This window comes from Rhinolophus ferrumequinum, chromosome X (genome assembly GCF_004115265.2).
Source record: "Rhinolophus ferrumequinum isolate MPI-CBG mRhiFer1 chromosome X, mRhiFer1_v1.p, whole genome shotgun sequence".
NCBI lineage: Eukaryota > Metazoa > Chordata > Mammalia > Chiroptera > Rhinolophidae > Rhinolophus > Rhinolophus ferrumequinum.
Window position 1 is genome coordinate 68912367 of NC_046284.1, and position 20095 is coordinate 68932461.

Consider the following 20095-nt stretch of genomic DNA (forward strand, 5'->3'; position numbering starts at 1 on the left):
GCAGTCCAGGAGCCACACAGGAATAAGGCTAACTCTTTGACCTGACAGTCAATTTTGTAATAAATAGTTAAAGGGTAAAATTATTGAGCACATAACCCACAGGGGGAAAGAACATAGTTTTTGTGAGGTAATTAAATCTTAGCTGTCTAACAGAGTTCTTTGAGAGGGATAAATAAGGTATGAACAAGGGGGAGCCAGTGAACGTTTAGATTTTCAAAACGCCTTTGATAAGGTTGTATACCAAAGACTGCTATAAAAAAATGTCCTCTCACCATGGGGGCTTGGGGTAATGTTTAGTTATGCACGGAAATCTGCTTTAAGCACTGGAAGGAAGGAACGGGGGGTGGTTTAAATGAACTCTTACTTGCATAGAGAAAATTTTACAGTAGGCTCTTGCAAGAATCAGTGTTTAATATTTTTGTTTCCATATTTTAACATTTTTATAAATGATTGGAGAGTCAGCATAGTAACTTTCCCAGCTACTTCCCAACTTATAGTTGACCCTGAGACCTTGTCAGTAGTAAAATAACTAAGCTGAAGAGTATTAGCCGATGGACTGCTTCACAAGGCAGGGTGAGAAGGCAGGAAAATGGTATGAGTGACTATCTCTAAGAAGATGGCTCTGCACGTATTTTCCAACCCATGAAAGGAGTCTTTATGTAGGGATCTCTGAAGACATTAGCTTTGAGTATTCTTGTGTCTGCGTTCAGAAAGACCCACATAATACTGGACATAGTCATAAAGGGCATTAGAAATTAAAGAGAGATTCTTATCATCCTGATTCAAAACTGGTGCCTCTTTACCTGTGCTATTAGTAGTACAACTTGATTTTTGAAGACTAGGCAGCAAAATGGATCAAGGATTTAAATAAAGATTATTCAAATAAGAAATGAATATATCATGTACAGAATGTCAAAGCAGAGAAAGAGGCTGAAAAAGGAGATTACTCAAAAGAAATCTCATGGAGAGTCTAAGTAGGTTTACAATTGACTTGTTTGCTACATCCCAAAAGTTTGAACCAAAGGCTTCCCTTTGAAAGGGAAAGATCTATTTTTACATGAATTTGCTTAAGTAGATATGTGGTCGATAAGAAACAGGAGGCTGTTAGCCTGAGTGTTCAGACTGCAAAGCTCAGTTTCATTAAGAGCTTAGTTTAAATTATGATATGTTTAAAGAGTAGTCAGGAAACACCAGTGCTCTCCCATCCAAAGTTCTGTTGATGTCATTGTGATAGGCTGTATTGAAGAATCATTGCGTTGGAATGATGGTTCTGGCCCTTGTACAAATCAGGGAGCCGTTCTACACATGAACTGTAGATACAGAACCTAGGTTGTGACCCAAGCATATAAATTGACCCCCAATATTTTAGAAGGCTTTATATTTTTTTTAAGATTGAATGATGACTTGTGTTCTATAATTTATGCTAATTTATTCAGGGGTCCTGGTGCAGTTATTAATATAGATCTATTTCTGTCATCCAGTACATAGTTTTATTGTGACTTTTCCTATAGAAGGTTAAATTTAAGGACAGCTGGAAAAGCTGAAAAAAAATGAATATATCATCTACAGAATGTCACCAAGAACAGAGGAAGCTAGATATATGGCTAAGACCTATAAAATAGAGGCAGTTTCTGAGAGTGAATTTTCTGAAGGCTATGTATTGTTTTTTGACAGCTTTTTCTAAGTTAAGCATGATGATTATGCCTTCCAAGGGTGACAGCAGTGCCCAAATTGCAATCCATCTGCCCACAACCTTTTCAATGAGTATGAAATTTGCATCAAAAGCCCCATTGGACTCAGATACTTATATCATATAATTTCTTGAATTAACAACACTGTGTCCTTCCAGGCCCGTGAAAGCTCCTTGAAGGCACAGAAACAAATGTGGTCCGTGTGCCCTCCTATTTAGAGTTTAGTACCCAGAGTATTAAGCATTAATCTTGATGAATGGCCAGGAGATAGTGGTTGTTGAGGTTGGTAACAATTAGCTGGCTCTACTAATCACATCCCAGGTGGAGGAAGGGTGTTTTCGCAGAATCCTTTCAAGCACTACCTGCACGGGAAGACTACATGAGGCTTGAGCAGTTGCATTTGATTGTTACACATTTCAGAGGGGAGACTGCTCTCACGAATATATGAATTACGTTAAGCTTGTCTTCAGGAGCATATCTCCCTGCTACATCTAGTCCATAAGCAGTTCTTGTCAGCTCTGTGTCTCAAATATGTCCCCAACCTCTCCACACTCCATGGCCACTACTCTGCTTCAGGTCACCACCATCTCTCACTTGGTCTACGGCAGACATAACTGGTCTCCCCTTTTCCACTCTTGTCCCCTTGACGATTCTCCACACAGCAGCCAGGCTCATCTTTTAAAAAATACGAATCTGAGCATGTCACTGACCTGCTCAAAACCTTCTGGTGGCTTTTCATTATTCTCAGAATAAATTTTAAGGTCTTCCCTCTGGCCTTTGAAGCCCTACATGATCACACACCGCTGACTGTCTCTGTGATCCCATTTCACACTGTACTTCTAACTGTTCATTATATTCCAACCCCAATGGCTATCTCTCTCTTCCTCAAATATACTGAGTTAATTTACACTTCCAAGTTTTCAAATTTGCTGTTCCCTCTGTTTAGAAAATTCTTTTTCCAGATCTTCACATGGTTGATTTCTTCTGGTCATCAGGTTTCAGTTCAAATGTCACTTCCTCAGAAAGACTGTCCCTGATTATTCTGTCTGATATTTGGACCCCACCCTCACAATATCCTGTTTTACTGTTTCAGACTGCATACCACAATCTTCTATTTTATTTCTTACTTATTGTCTCTCTCATGCACTAGATAAGTTATATGTTAGCAAGGACAGCATTTGTCTTGTTTACTTTTGTATTGCTACTGCCTACAACTACATCTGGTGCATACTAGGCCTAGTTTCATAAATATTTGGGAATGAAGAAGTAAATATCAGGGCTTGTCCTTAGCAGCAACAGTTCTCTTAGAGGTGTCACAGTTCCCTTCGGGAAAGGTAGTTGAATTGACCAGGTGCCTAATTTGCTTACATTGTGTTAGAAGAAACTACTGGCCTTAAACACCTAGAGACACATTCTCACAGTCTGTAACAGCAATGGAGTCCACACACCCCGCATGGTTGGTACAGCCTGTTACCATTGTTCCTTTTGCTAAAGAATGTGATAGCTAACAAAAGCTACAATATATTGAATGTTTATGATTACCAGGCACAGAATAAGCACTTCACACGCATTAAATCAATCCATGCAACAGTCCTGTGCCGTAGGTATTATCTTCATTTTATAGTCTTGAGAGTTGAAGCATAGTTGCACAGCTAGTAAGTAGGGGAATCCGGATAGGCCTAGGCAGTCTCTTAAGTCCAGGGATACACTGTCCACACTGATTTCATAACCATCTCTAAGAGCTGATCTCTGTGCAATTTGTGCTTCGTGACTGAGACTGTACCCATGACTTTTAGTGACCTTTTAGTTTTAGTGATCACTGATTGCCTTCCAACAAGTTCCTTTGGGTTCTATCACCATGACCAATATTGAGAGAAGCTTGCTATTTTAGCCATACTGGATTACTGTGAATGAGGCCATGTAATGGAGCACTCAATTGAGAATTGTGTTGTTTTTTTTAATGGTCTTACTGATTAGTCTAAAACTTCACAGGTAATGAATCCCAAGAATTTATAGCAAGGGATAAGGCCTGGCTTGGGATTGTTATGAATATAACTGTTTCCTGAGGCTACAAGAGTCATTACCTATTGTTTAGCTCTTGCTCTGGAGAAAGCATTTAGTTCTGGGCCAATAGGAAGTCTATGCTGAGTTGGATGACAATAGCTTCAGTCGTAGAGGGGATCTTGAGTTGGAGGGTAGTGGAGACGTTACTGTGAGTTGTATGCTGCCCAATTTTGTGTTCCCAGGAGACAGACCAACACAGCAAAAATGCATCATTCACTTCTGATACACATCATACAGTCACTCCCATTCCTACTAATTCCAGCTAGAAGAAAGACACCAGATACCAAGAAAGAAAGAAGAAAAGGGATGTCAGTCTAAGTAAACACTGCTAAGTAATATAAATATGTAACCAGTAAACATGATGTGGTACTATAAATGTACATCAGAAGTATGTAACCCGTAAACATGCTATGTGCTATATATTAAAACTGGTGTGTGTGTGTGTGTGTGTGTGTACGTACACATACGGCACTAAGACTTTTGTGTTTATTTAAGTCTATAAAAATAAACATATATACCTCCCCATACACATTTTTCAGACCGGTGGACACTGGGTAAACATAGTAGAAAACTCACTGTATTGTGTTAAGTATGGTGCTCTGATATGATAAATCCATATGTCTGAATGTAATTACAAGTTAGTGACACATTTGAACTTTGTATAGATAGATGCAGTTACTGAAGCTTTATTTTCTCACACAAAACTTAGATGTTTCTCGCACAAAACCTAATACTATTGAATGGAATTTCTGCTTTATCAGTACAATTTAAGCTGGGGTGTCATTAAAGAACAGCGATAATGATCAATGGTCGCTCAGAATTCTATTGTAACAGACCTCTTTTTTGTTTGTTTCAGGTGTACAAAACAATGTAATAGACATTTACACCCCCTCACAAAGTGATAACGCCCCTCTGCCAATCTATTACCCCTCTCACATCATATATAGCTGTTACAATTCCAGCGTCTCTATTCCCTATGCTGTGCTTTCTTTTAATGACATCTGATAAAGTGTTTCAAATGCATTTTTGTAGTGACTTTGTTGGTAGTACTACCTATTGTATGTAGTACATTAGTAGATTTTTTTTTTTAGGTAAGCCCATAAAATGTACATTTGTTTCCCTCTAGGCTCCATAGTGTTCTGTAGAAGGTAGGTGTACAGAGCTGCCTTGCAAGGCATGTGAGGCTCCAGGATAGCTGATAGGAACTACACCAAAGCTGGGGCCTGACTTTTGGAATCTCAGGGGTATTCACTGTCTTTGGTATCTCACTTGTCCATCATTAAAGGCATGTTTCGGGTCCCTAGGCTGCCATTTAATGTGCTGTGAGAAAACGTGTGTCTTGTGGAGTCTTATTACCTGGAAAAAAAAATCATGGTAAAGGGTTTGCCTTCTACTAATGGCACTTTTTCTTTTTAAAAATCTCTAGCTTACCAGTAGACTTTGTAAATCACTTTTTAAAATGTGGACTGCAGTGTATTTATAATTTGATAGGTACTCTAAAGTTAAGTATTTCCACAGTTATTCTTACTGAGTTTATGTTCTATCTGAAATGAAGTTCCACATCCATTTAACATGTACAGGTAGAGAATAACTGTGCTTTTTGGAGAGACAAGAATGTATAGAAATTGAGGAATTATTTTACTCTTTGTAATAACTTTGCAACCTGTCAGGAATTAGAACAACTCTCAGAGTAATTTTGACCACCTGACTCCATGCTGTTTTCCTCCATTATGCCAAAAAAGGTGGTATTGACAGCAATGCAGTTTGTATGATGGTTAACAGAGAAGCCACCGGGACCAGGTCATCTGAGCGGTGTTTGGTGGTATTTTATTCAGCAATACCATTTACTAAATGACCTTGTCCAAGTCACTTGATCTCCATTCACCTCAGTTTCCAAATCTGTAATACTTATAGAGTTGTAGGGTACAATGTGTTAATACATGTAAAGCATCTGACATGTAGTAAGCAGTCGATGCTAGCTGTGATGATTATTTGTACTGTTGTTATTATTGGCTGTGTGCCCCAAAGGCCAGTGTCTAGCCAAATTATTTCCTCACTTCTCATGTAATTCCCTGCTTCTCACGTAAATGACTGCTCTTTGAGTTTTGAATGCAGCTCTCAAGAACTGTTTGCTATCATGCTTCTTACTGACTTAGAAACACTTTCCTCAATGGCTTACTGCCACTAAGTATCCCTCCCCCAGCCAAAAATGTCTTTTTGAAAACTATGAGAATGACTGATATGAATAGCACACACAGGAGTCTTTATCAATCCCATCATTCTACCTGGCATTTTTACAAACCACTGAATTTTGTCAGTTGGGCTTAAGGTACACGAGGAAAATACAGAGGTGAGAAAGAACAGATGCCACCATTGTGAACAACACATATTCCCCCAACAGCCAAGACTGGTATGAGGGAAAAAAGCCAGTGAGAAGCAGTTCGAAAAACGAAAAACGAAAAACGTATATGCACATGGCAACTGTATGCATTTATAGTTGCAGAAATTAATACTAGGTATCAAGTAATTCTTTCCAAGAGCACAGAATACTTCTTATGTTCTCATTTTAAATTAAGAGGAAATTTGTTGAATTATCATGACAGTGTCTTACTATTGGACTTCTTCCTCTATAATATTCACCATTATCCATACAAGCCAATTCTTAACATTCTACATTTTTGTGTTCTTCCTATATATGTATCACATCTTTTTTTATCCAATTATCTATTGAAAAAGGTGAAGGGATTAAGAAATACAAATTGGTAGTTACAAAATAGTCACAGGGATGTAAAGTACAGCATAAAGAATATAGTCCATAATGTTGCAACAACTATGTATAGTGCCAGATGGGTACTAGGGCTAATTGGGGAGATCGCTGCATAAATTCTATAAATGTCTAACCACTGTGCTGTACACCTGAAACTAATATAAAATAATAGTGACTGTCAATTGTAATTGAAATAAGCAAATAAATTTAGAAAAATTAAATCACGTTGTTGAAAACCTGGTAATTTTTTGATGGCTTACTAAAATTAATAGTTATAGATGCCTCTATTGCATTTTATATTTAAATGTACTATTCAGAGGTCTCATTTACCCTTCATAGAAATTAATTAATTTTTAATCAAAAGGATACTTGATAAAGTAGCAATGTGTTTCATAGGCAGTAATATTTAATGGAAGGCAGTCTTCATAGAGAATTACAGTTGATTTTAGTTAAGTGGATTTCTTATGCTTTTGATAATTCTCATACTGTAATTGTCTATGCTATAGTATTTTATGATTTTTTAACCTTATACAACTTACAACTGATTCTGAACTTTATCTCCTTGCTTTTCTTGGAGTCTGGGAAGATATTTAAAAACTGTTTTTCCTGTGTGTGTATCTGTGTGTGTATCTGTGTGTGTGTGTGTGTACATGAACCGGTCTGAAATTAAAAACTCCATAAGTCAGTTAGAAACAGCTTATCTATAGCTGCTTCTGAGGAAGTTGGAAACACTGCTGCTACTACTCAGTTGACAGAAAGATATCCTAAGCGACTGCGAATGCTTATTGTGTGGTTCACACTTTTAACTTGCTTCAAAATGAACACATTTTGAAGCCTTAACATTATTCAGCCTATTTATTTTAAGTCGGCCAGTAATATTTCATGTGCACACAGTATCTTTCAGTACCAAGAGGAAATTGATGATGAAGGTTGGGCTTATTATCAGTATTCCCCTACCACTAATAGGTAGAATACCACTTGGGAAATGTCCAACAGGAAGATGTCTTCTTCTAACCCTCTTTAGAATCTATCAAGTGCAATGTCTCAAATAGTACCAGGTATATGAGCACAGTTCATACTTCTTGTTCCATAATTTGATATGTGACTAATGAACAAGATTAGCAAGAACGGAGAATATCTTGTAGTCGGTGTCCTGGGTAAAATGTTCAGTTTCTCAAGCACATGAAATATTGCTTGCTTGCTCTAATGTGCTATTTCTTATACAAAGTCGGACAATTAGGTTCGTGAACTCATCCTAGAAAAAGTGCTACCTACCTCTTTGTTGAACATCACTATAATCAGCTTCAAAGTACTCCCCTTGAGAAGCTATGCACTGATGCCAGCACCTAGTCCACCCTTCAAAGCAATTTTGGAACTCTTTTACTGGAATGGCCATCACAGCGGTTGTATTACTCTTGATGTCCTGAATGTCATCAAAATGTCTTCCTTTCAATATTTTCTTTATCTTCGGGTAAAGAAAGAAGTCATTGGGGGCAAGATCAGGTGAGTAGGGAGGATGTTCCAATACAGTTATTTGTTTACTGGCTAAAAACTCCCTCACAGACAGTGCTATGTGAACTGGTGCATTGTCGTGATGCAAGAGTCATGAATTGTTGGTGAAAAGTTCAGGTCGTCTAACTTTTTCACAAGCCTTCTCAGCACTTCCAAATAGTAAACTTGGTAACTGTTTGTCCAGTTGGTACAAATTCACAATGAATAATCCCTCTGATACCAAAAAGGGTTAGCAAGATCGTTGCAACAAGTTTGGGAACTTAATTGTCAGACCTGGTATTATTAATATTCTAAATTTCTCAATGGAAAAATAATTTTCTTGTTGTTTATACCAGAAGAAATTATCACCTAACCTCATCTACCCTAACTAACCTAGTCATATCCACTAAAATGATTGAATTTATAAAGACAGCAGGAATATTACGCCATACTTAGAGAATGTCACTTATCTCTACCATGAATTTCTATTTTTCACTATAATCTGATTATGAAATATTTTAAGGATATTTCAGAAAGTACAGAGAATAATGTGAAGACCACCATGTAGCCAGTCACAGTTTTGTCAAATCTTAACATTTTGACATAGTTGCTCTCAATATGTTTTTTTAAAGAAACTGAGAAATTTCTTTAAAGAAACCTTCAGTGTAACTTTCACTCCCTTCCCAGAGATAACTACTATCCTGAATTTGGTGTTTATAATTCTCTTAAATGTTTCTGCAGTTTCACTATATATGTATGTATCCACAAATAATAAATAGTATTTTGCATATACAGTCTTGAAACTTTTTATAAATAATATTACTCTGGGCATACCAGTTATTATCATTCCCCAACCAGTTATTATCATTCAATTTTTGTGGGTTTTTTTTTTGCCATTTATCCATGTTGATAGATGGTGTTATAGTTCGTTCATTCATTTAAATTGCTTACGGTATTCCATTATACAATGAGAGAGGTTAAGTCAGCTATACAGTTAGAGGAAGTACAGTTACCACAAAACCTCCCACACTTGTGACACCAGCTGCAAGTTTAGGGGATTCCTCAGGTTCGGTAGTTCATTAAAAGAACTCCCAGGACTAGAAGCTGTTATACTTACTGTTATGCTTTATTGCAGGGAATGGTTATCGATAGAAATCAATCAAGGGAAGAAGTGTATAGAATGGAGTATAGGGAGGTTCCAAATGTGGAGTTTCCAGTTTTCCTCTCCTTGGGAGTCAGGACAGTGTTACTCCTCTGGCGCTGATGTGTGACAGTATGCACAAAGGATGGCCAATCAGGGAAGCTCATTTGAGCTTCAGTGTCCAGAGTTTTTATTGGAGCTCCATCACTCAGACATGGCTTATCTCCCACAGGGATGTCTCCAGCCCCACTGGAAGTTGACTGATTGTACATGACCCAAATCCTCCACCCTATATCACACTCTTGGTTTTTCTGGCATGGCTAGTCTCCACCATAAGACTATCTGTTGTGGTCAGCCCTCACCCTATATCACAGACTGGTGACTCAAGGCCCTCATTACAGGCTTGGCATTCCAGAGGCTTAGAGGTCACCTCCCAGAAGCCAAGGACAAAGGTCAGAACTCTTTGTGAGCTAAGTTTTTTATTACACATGTGAATATAACACATTTTATTCATTCTCCTCTTGATGGATATCTAGGTTGCATGTGGCATATGTAAAATAGGACCGATTTTATTTAATTAGCAAATGCTTATGTAATTCTTATTGTATGCCAGGTACTGTGTAGCTTCTTTAATCCCCAGAAGACTCCTCTGTGACATAAATGCATTTGTTCTCATTCTATAGATGAAAAACAATAGGATACAGAGAGGCTAAATACCCTGTTCAAAGTCACACAGCCAGTAGAGAGAATATCTGGGATATGAACTCAGGCAGTCAGAATCTTTCCTCATAACCACTATGCTATGCTGTCTAAAAATAATGCAGCAACAGATAATTTTTTTTTTACCATCTTCTATACATGTATAAAAGATTTTATAAGATTTATCCCTAACAGTAGAATTGCTGCACTGGAGATGTGTGCATCTTCAACTTTACTAGATACTGCCAAATTATTATCCAAACTGATATTTTTAAGCAATTTGTAACATGTTTGCACACATCTTTCCGAGACTGTGGGTTTTCTTTTCACTTTTTTTGTTGTTGTCCAGATGTTTATAATTTTAAAGTACACCATTTTCTCAATATTTTTCTATATGATACCTTTTGCATGTTATTTAAGAAATATTTCTTTCCTCTGAGCCCCAAAATATATCCTCCTGTATTTTCTTCTAGAAGTTTTGCCTTTTATATTTGTGCCTTTCATCCACCCAGAATTGATTCTGAATATGGTGTAAAACAGGGATATAATTAGTTTCTCTGTATCGTCTCAATGGTCCATTCTTTTCCCACGGGTCTGTAGTGCCGTCGCTGTCTTAATCATGCCTACATATGTATGGGGCTTTGTGTTAGTTTGCTGTTGCTGCCATAACAAATTACCACAAACTTAGTTTCTTAAAACAAAATGAATTTGTTATTTTACAGTCCTAGAGATCAGAAGTCTAAAATGGGTATGCAGGGCTGCATTCCTTCTTGGAGCTCTAGGGGAGGATCTCGTTCTTCCCTTTTCCATCTTCTAAAGGCTCCCTGCGTTCCTTGGCTTGTAGCCCCTTCCAGCAGTGGCATCACTCCAATCTCGGCTTCGATCTTCAGATCTTCTCTGACTTTGAGCTTCCTACTTCCTTTTTTAAAGTACCTTTTTGATGATACTGCACCCACTAGTATAATCCAAATTAATCTCCTTAACTCAAGATCCTTAATTTGATACATTTGCAGAGGCCCTCTTGCTGTGTAAAGGAATATACCTACAGGTTCCAGAGATTAGAATGTGAACATCGTTAGTGGGGGCATTATTTAGCGTAACACAGCCTTCTTTCTGGACTTTTCATTATTCTTATCTTTTTATTCATCCCTTTTAATCTCTGTGTGATAGTTCTATAATCTGAATACAGTTCCTGGGAGTCTAATCCTGCTGTTTGTTGTGTCTGTTAATTCTCAGAATAAGATATATTTCTTCATCTGTTCTATAATTTTAGATTATAAACTCATGGTAAGGGGACTCAAATCTGTGGCAATCCCATGTAGCCTGGGATGAGGACATATCACTCCAGAAAGTTTCAGCAATTGCTTTTACCAAGTCTCCACGGGTACTACAGACCCAGAGGCACTTTTCATGGTATTTTATTGGTTAAGGTTTCTTGGATTGTGTAGTAATTTCAAACCCCCCAACCTGTGTGAGGGCAGACTACTGGTTATAAATACAGAGGTGTAATCTTCCTCCACCCAGCTTTAGATAAAACAATTTCTTTTGTTTTCTCCCTCTTGTAGTAAGTGATTTTTCCCTCCTAGACCACCCTTTCACTAAGGTGTAGTCCTTAAAGGATCCAGACATTGTGAGGGAACATCTCATTTTCTATTGCCTGCCTTGTCTGGAACCTAAGGCCTCTCCTTTCTCTATGTGGGCATTAAAACCCAAGCTCTTAGATTCACGAGACAGCAAACTCCTCAGAGCTACTGCAGCATTAACTCATGTGCCTACTGCTCTAGTTTTCAGTTCCCGGTTTAGTTTTTGCTTTCTCTTTGGTAAGCCAGGGGTCCCCCAGAGTCCTCCCTGCTCATTTCCTCCTTAACACTTCTGTGTGGTCACTTCAGTTCGAGGTAACATCACCTCTTGAGGCTGTTTGTAGCCTGTGTATCTTAAGTAGTTAGTTGCTGACTTGGGACAGCTGAGCTTTGCTTAGGGGTACTTTTGGCTTGGTCACAATTCTAGTCTTCCATGTTGTATTATTAGCAGTGGGACCTCTGTTGTGTCAATATATTACTATTCTTATCTCTGATAAATTCTTAATGCCCTGATAGAGAAAATAATAAATTATCAAAATCCTTTGTCTATAAGATTAGTTATTAAAAGCAAATAATGTTACCTTAATTTTCACCTCAAGACTCTTACTTCTCCTTCTATTCTCTTCCAGGATGTGTGCTGTGTTTGGTGGAATATATTGTCTTCGCCATTCAGTACAGTGCCTTGTTGTGGACAAAGAATCCGGAAGGTAAGGATGATATAAGTTACCTTCCTATATTTACACCCCAAGCAGAGGTGAAAAATGCTAAAGTCGATTTTTAAAAAATGATTCCTCAAAGATCCTCCTTGGTATTAATAACATATCAACCTTGATTAAAAGTAATTTGTGTTTAGATCCTCCAGAACAAGGAAAGTGAATTCAGAATATAGAAACTAAATTAATTTCCCTGCAATATGACTATAGCTCCTGATCACCGAAGCTTGGAAGACAAATCATTTCAGCTGCTGGGGGTGGGTGATGAGTGATGTTAGTTTTCCTTGTGGCCTTACCTCCTCTAATTGATTTTCATCAGATGACAACAAAGCCCTCTGTTATTGCATTTTTAAAAATGGAGCTCACCTAAAGACTCATCAGATTAATCTCTGCTGATAATGCATGTCACTCCAAGAGAAAAGACTTTAATGAGTTTTTAGGTAGATTGTTGTCATAAACTATGCTGCCCTGTTATCTGAGGATAAATTCTTTTACAACCATAGCAGGCCTGCAGGCTGGTGTAAGGTTGAAATAAGAATGTACCTTCTTTTTTGAAAAAGCTGAGCACCACCTATTTATCTGTGCATTTTTGTATTTCAATTATATTTTTCTGGGATTTATTACTTAGTTGCTAACAAATGCAGTTCTCTGAATTACACTAAGTAAGCAGTAGTCTTTGATTTCTAGGTTTTACATTAAAACTTAAATGGGTCAATTGCATCAACTTTTACAAGCTATTTAAATTGCTAATGTGTTTTTTTGTTGTTGTTGTTCTTATGTGTTCTTAAGCATCTATTGACCTATATCTCTTGGATGACTGTTTTTAGGGGTATATAAAGAAATTGTTCATTCAGAAAATACCTTACTATCTTGAACTGGAAGCTTAAAAATATAAATTTTATGCTGTTTCTTTCGTTTTGCAATAATTTTTTATAGTCTAAGTGGCATAACATGTCTGTTATCTTCTTACAGACTAGTTATAGTGCAATAACTAGTATTTTAAGATATGGTGAGAAAAAATTCAACTCTAGATCATATAATATTTAGATAGTGAATTTGCTTTAGAAAAATAATTCTCCATTATAAGATAAAGTAGACATATAGCTTAAAGGCCTATAAAATACTTACAGTATTTAACATGAAGGCACTATGTAAGTGAAACATGAAAAATCTATCTCTGAAGGCCCAGGATATTCATATATTGGCTCATGAAGAGCTCTGTGGAGGTTCATGAAGGAATAGTTGTCTCTATGATTTTTAGAGTCATTTTTCCTTATGTGTTCATTTTGAAGTATGAGTATGTTCCCATGATGGAAAGCCAGATAATGAATTACTTGTTTGGTGCTTATTTTCTTAGATCCTTTTACCTTTTTTGGGCCTCATTCCAGTCCCACATGTTGCTCTTAGTGACATGAAGAATTTGTGTGGCTCGTGTTTGTCTAAAAAAAAAAAATGGTTACGTTACTTTGGTAATAGCATTTGTTGAACAAAGGCTACATTTACCTTCACGTTGACTTCATTTTTATTACAAACTGTGAACAGAGGAGCTCTTCATTATGATCTGCTGCAGATTTCAGTTGCAACAGATACCTGAGGACTAAGGATCTAAAGACCAAAGTTTGGTAGTTTTCAAATTTTATGTGCTTAAGAATCACCAGGTAAACTTGTAAAAAAAAAAAAAAGCAAACCAAACAAAACATGCAGCTGTTTGAACCTCACCCTCAGAGAGTAAAATTGAGTAATGTACTGAGAGTAGAGCTAGGGCATTTGCAGTTTCAGGAAGACCCCAAATGAATCTAATGTAGGTGCTTCTTAGATGACACTGAGGAACACTGATCTATAATGTCAAGTTCAGGACCGAGCCAATGGTACTGTGTTTCATGATGGACGCGGGGCTCTGGGTCCTAATTCATCCTAAGCCCTTATTAAGATGAACCTTCCAGGGGCCGCCCGGTGGCTCAGGCGGTTAGAGCTCCATGCTCCTAACTCCGAAGGCTGCCGGTTGGATTCGACATGGGCCAATGAGCTCTCAACCACAAGGTTGCCAGTTCAATTCCTCGAGTCCCACAAGGGATGGTGGGCAGCGCCCCCTGCAACTAAGATTGAACACGGCACCTTGAGCTGAGCTCCCAGATGGCTCAGTTGGTTGGAGCGCATCCTCTCAACCATAAGGTTGCCGGTTCGACTCCCGCAAGGAATGGTGGGCTGCGCCCCCTGCAACTAGCAACGGCAACTGGACCTGGAGCTGAGCTGCGCCCTCCACAGCTAAGACTGAAAGGACAACAACTTGAAGCTGAACGGCACCCTCCACAACTGGGATTTATTACTTAGTTGCTAACAAATGCAGTTCTCTGAATTACACTAAGTAAGCAGTAGTCTTTGATTTCTAGGTTTGAAAGATTGAAAGGACAACAACTTGACTTGGAAAAAAAAAAGTCCTGGAAATACACTCTGTTCCCCAATAAAGTCCTGTTCCCCTTAAAGTCCTGTTCCCCTTCCCCAATAAAATCTTAATAAAATCTTAAAAAAAAAAAAAAAGATGAACCTTCCAGGTCTACTAGAATTAAATGTGAATTTTAAATAGCAGACAGATTGCTACTGATTTAACGTATCTTCTGTATCTTCATAGAAAGACTTCAGTCAACAGTTATTGTCTAACAGCTCCTAAGGCATGCATGGTCAGGTGGGCCTAGAATGAGAGAAGACCTGAAACTTTATTACTGCCATGAATTACAATGAGCAAGTCATTTTTCTCTGGGCCAGTTCCTTTATATGTAAGATGAGTTAGATGGACTCTGCAGTAATCTCCGAGCCTTCTCCCAGATATGACATGCTTTGGTTAATGAAACTACCTAGAAAGAACTTAGTTTTTCCTCAACATTTAGAAATAAATTATCTTAAAATATTTCGTATGCCCAAATGTAGGCCATTATCATATTGTATTGTAAAATTACATATTAGTGTAATCTGCAGTCCCAGTGAGAAATTAAAAAAAAAAACCAACATGTATGTATCTACATTTACGGATACACGTAAATAAAATAACAAAATGTCTACTTATGCTATTGTATTATTATTTTACTAGGTCCCCAGTTTTCTAATGAATATCTTTTTCTTGTTCATCTGAGTTGTTTAAGATACAGCCATTTTGGATTCTATGTATGATTCTCTTACTGGAAAATTTATTCCAAACCATAACTATTTATTTCCTTAATAGTAGGACAGTTTTTAAAATTTGACCTGCATTCATAATATTCATGATATCTACAATATTCTCACAGTACTGAATCACTTACGTGATCGTCATAAGTTTTATGTAAGAGACAACCAATACTTCAAAATTGTACATTCATACCTCAACTAATAATTGCCAAAATTATAATGATGTTTTGCCTCTTTAAAAAAAAATCCATTATATCAAGTCAAATAGTCTCCATAAATATATAATGCTGGCATTGATTGAAGTTGACTCAGGCTAATGTATCTTTCCTAAACACTACTTTGTTGTTCAAAATCAAATAACTAAGAGAGCTACCAGTAATAGCAGATATTTTATCAAGACTTAATGTAAAGTGAGGGGTAATTTTTTTAAGGGAAAAACCTTGAACATATATTTGGATATATGCAGTATACATTTCTTTTTAAGGATTCCAGGTTGACTCAAATGATTATTTATGCTAAGTGTGATTAGAATATTAATCAAGGAATATGCAAAGATTTGCATTTGTCTCCTTAGATTGCCTTTCTTTTCCTATTTTTCTGTGTGGAACACTTGACATCTCTCCCCTTTGCTGTAGTTAAGAGCTGCTCATGCCTCACGTCTAAGGTCTAAGTTTATCATTTCCTGAACCTGCAGAGTGGATCAGAACCCTTTGCCAGCCTCCTGAGTCAGGTCCCCTTGTTTGATTGTTTTTGAGTGTCCTGTAAGAAAAGGCAGGATCTCACTACTACATCTCCAGAAGCAAGGCTGATTCCTTTCAAAAAGTATGTGCTAAATGGATGAATGGAGATTAAAAATGGATGATACTTTTTTTGTGCTTTTCTTTTCACCTTCCATTGAGAAAAGCTGATAGAAGCATAAATGATCATAGCATTTATGTATCATCATATTTACTGTGGTGATTACACATCAAAGTATTATATAAACTTTGAGAGAAGAAATATGGAATATGTAACCAAATGCATACTTATTTTCAGCTAGATATTATTTTTCACTTTTGCTTAATTTGCTTTTCCTGAGATCTCCATTGACTGTGCTCTCTGTGCTGTATTATCCATTGGCTCTGCTTTCTTAATTTTTAGAGGACATAGGTACTCATAGTTCTTTTTCTATACCCTCTCACTAAATTCTAATACTGAGCCCCTCTGTTCACTGTTTCTGGAAACACTCACTGAATGTTCTTGTTGAGCAGCTTCCTTTTCCTTTGCAGCTGTGCTGACCATGTAAATCTCCTGTAAATTAGATTTGGCCATATAGCAATACAGTATTAGATATTAGGGTAGGGTATGGATAACCTTGGACCAGATATGTCTGTAACCAATAGTCTGAATCTAATTCCTTCAGCTAGTGTTCCTTGTGTACTTCAGCTGTCTCACTAGATTTCCTGCTATGACTATTTCTTGGAAATATCCTGTTTCTGATGTCAGGGATAGCAACTATACCTTTCCCAGATACTTGGAAGTTAGTAGTGAATAGCGTGTTAGACTATATGAGGTGACTGAATACCATTTGTCATTGTAGGAAAATTGCTGAGTTTCGGATTTTTGCCCGTCCCATTTGCAAAATGATAGTGATAACATTCTAAATATTTAACCTCCACCAACCCCCATACTAGTTCCTATGGGGATAAAGTGATGAATAAAACATGGACCTTGCCCTTGTATACAAAGAGACCACAGTGAAGAATGCAGGCTATAAAGTCAGATAGAGCTGGATCTGTATCCTGGCTTCCCCGCTTCTTAGCTGGGTGAACTTAAACAAGTTGTTTAACCTCTCTGTGCTCTAATTTCTTTATCTGTAAAGTGGGACATGACAGTACCAACCTCACTGAGTTATTTTGAGTATTAAGTGAACAGATAAAACATGTAGAACCCTTTGTTACACACAGCAAGAACTCAATTAATGTAATTCATGTAATTGGATCATTTGGAATCCCATGGAGGAATTATATATATTGTGAAGATCCTTCCATGCTGTGCTAAGGAGTTTGGACTATGGTCAGTGGTACTAGTTTTAAGTGGGTAAATTATAAGATTAGATTTGCTACTTTTTAAGTTAGTAATTCTGGCAGTGATTTGGGAGAAACCCTGTGATGGAAAGAGATTCTTTACCTCGTAAATCAGAGATTCTGTATCTTTATTTCTGTCTCTGCAGTGTCCACGTGCATGGAATACTTGCATCATCTATCCATCCATTCAGCCATCCATGCAACAAGTATTAACTGATGTGTGCCAAGCACTGGGGATACAGCAGAGAACAAGACAATCATGGTCTTTGTTCTCACGGAGTTTAGAGTCTGCTGGGGGACATTAAATAACAAATAAATTAACGAGATAATCACACAATGAGATCTGTTCAGTATGCCGATTTGGCTCTGTCCCTCTCTGTGGAAAAAGCTTCAGTGGCTTTATATCACTTCAGAATAAAGTTTAAGACCCTTTTACAGGACACATGAAACTCTGGGATCTGGTCTCTGCCTGCCTGTCTAAGCTCATTTCTCTCCCCACCCACTTCCATTTTATTGACAATTAACACTGAACTGCCGGTGGTTTCCTGCACTTCTCTTTCTTGCCATTGTACCCCTGCACTTGATGCCTTTCTATGGGAAGTGTTCTTACTTGCTTGCTTAACTGGTTTTCATCCTTCCAAAGCAGCTAATGTACTACTTCCCCTCAGGTCATTGCCTGGTACTCCATCCCTCCCCCGCCCTCCATGCCCCACCTCTATGCTGAGTTAGGTACCTCCCCTTAGTGATCTCATGATGCTCTATCTCATCTTATCACTGGACTTGGGCATTGTCTTTATATCCCTGTGTATGCATCTGCATTTCATTGGCAGTTTATTGAGGACAAGATATTTTTGTTCTCACCTTTTAGAACAGCGATTGGCACATTGTCATTATGCCATACATTTATGTCGAGCAAATGAGCTACCAACTTGTTAATAGTCCATTGTCTTACTAGACTTAACAAGAGTCTAAGGCAATGTCAGTGGAGATAGAGAAAACGGGCGAGTTTCAAGAAATCTTTATAAGATGGAATGAAAATTGAGAAGCAACTTAGATGTGGGAAGAGAGATTCTGAGCTTAGGAAACTCTTAAGTACTGGTCAGGGATTCCAAGGGGGGAAGCAGATGAGGAGCCGTGATGAACTCAGTTTGGGGCATGCTGGGTTTAAAAAGTGTTTGGAGTCTCTCCAGAAAGAAATAGATAATAAATAGTTAAAAATATGGATATAGAACTTTGGTTGGCCAGAGCAGGTTAATGGTGTTTGAAACTATTGGAGTGGATTTTTACCCAAGAGAAATGAGTGATAAGTGTTTTGGAATGGTTTCATTGAAGAGGTGGCATGTGGACTAATGTGTGTGAGAAAGTGTGGAAGAATTATTTTGTTTCATTCAGTGACTGGGAATCTTCTAATTTCCTACATATATTTTCCTTTTAATTATTTCCTATGTTATTTCTGCATTCCTTATCATATAGTTAGTTAGGATATTAATTCTGAAGATCATAGAGGTTGGATACCTGTTTTAATGCAATTTTTCTCTTCTGGGCCAAATTCCAGATAAAGTATTTTCATCTTGCTGAGTGTTTTCTTCCTTATCATCATTGTCCTATTTATGCCCTCATGTCAATGAACCGAGAACTATTTGATTTGTTGATTTAGAAAGCTCAGCTCTAGAAATGTTCTGTGTGGCTTCAGTGATTCTTATGATCAACTTTGTGGTCATTGTGTCCCTGTAACTGGGAACTCCTATCATGTTCCTCCTCAATTTACTATTTATGAGGCTCAGGAAGGCCCTCAACTAAATCCAAAATGCTGTTAGTCTTTAATGGCTTCCTCAGGTTCATGTGCGAGTGGTGGGCAGGAGGGTATTTTAATGTCTCTGGCAGCACTGTTTCATTTTGCTGTTTTCCATTACTTGACTGTCATCTAATTTTTTTATATTAATCTTATAATACAAACTCCAAGTTTAGGTCCCAAATCAATATCCCTTTCTTCATCGTTCTCCCAATTAGGCCAAATATATGACAGTAAGTCAAGTATCTGAGGGAAAACAAATCTTATCACTTACTTAAATGTGTCTTGCTTTGAACAGCTTTGTTCAGGCCTAGAGCCTTAGTACTTCAGAATGAGACGGCCAGGTGAGTCATGTTATTATCATCTACCAGACCGACGGGGGATATGTGACCATAACCTCGATTTCTACAGAAATCAAATATATATATATATATATTTATGTAGCAGTAGCTCTTGACTTTTTTCCACCTAGCACAGCATAAACTAGTAAACAGTGGCATGCTTGACAGTGATTCTTCCCTGGGATTTGGAAGCTTATCAGAATCTCCAGGGGTACTTATAATTTGAAAAAGTCCCCCAGGTGTGATTCTGATTTGCTTCCTTCTCCTCCTCCTCTGAGAATCACTATTTCATCCAGAAGCTTCAGCATAAATAGGCACATTTATTGGTATATTGTCCTGTGTAGTTGAGCTCCTTAATCCCCATGCCCCCATACTTCCATTTTGAGTGGCCCCCAGTAGTTCCTTCTAATACCACAACTTCTGAAACCAATGCCTGCCTGTCACCAAAAGTGTAGCTACCATTAAAGCAGTCCTGTTAGATCTTGGAATCCTACAAAGCAAAGAGGTTTCCATAGCTTATGGCAGGATTTAATTGTGTAGTTTATTTAAATGGAAGCTTTTGTGCAAAGGCTTAGAATCCAGGATTTA

General features: G+C 37.7%; 1 protein-coding gene across 1 annotated transcript in view; it reads left to right on the forward strand.

Moving 5' to 3' along the window:
- Positions 1-20095, forward strand: part of CHM (CHM Rab escort protein) — a 183065-nt gene that overhangs the window by 113835 nt on the left and 49135 nt on the right. Inside the window, exon 9 of the mRNA XM_033114497.1 lies at positions 12063-12140. Coding sequence (XP_032970388.1) covers positions 12063-12140 — 78 coding nt within the window. The remainder of the gene's footprint in view (positions 1-12062; positions 12141-20095) is intronic.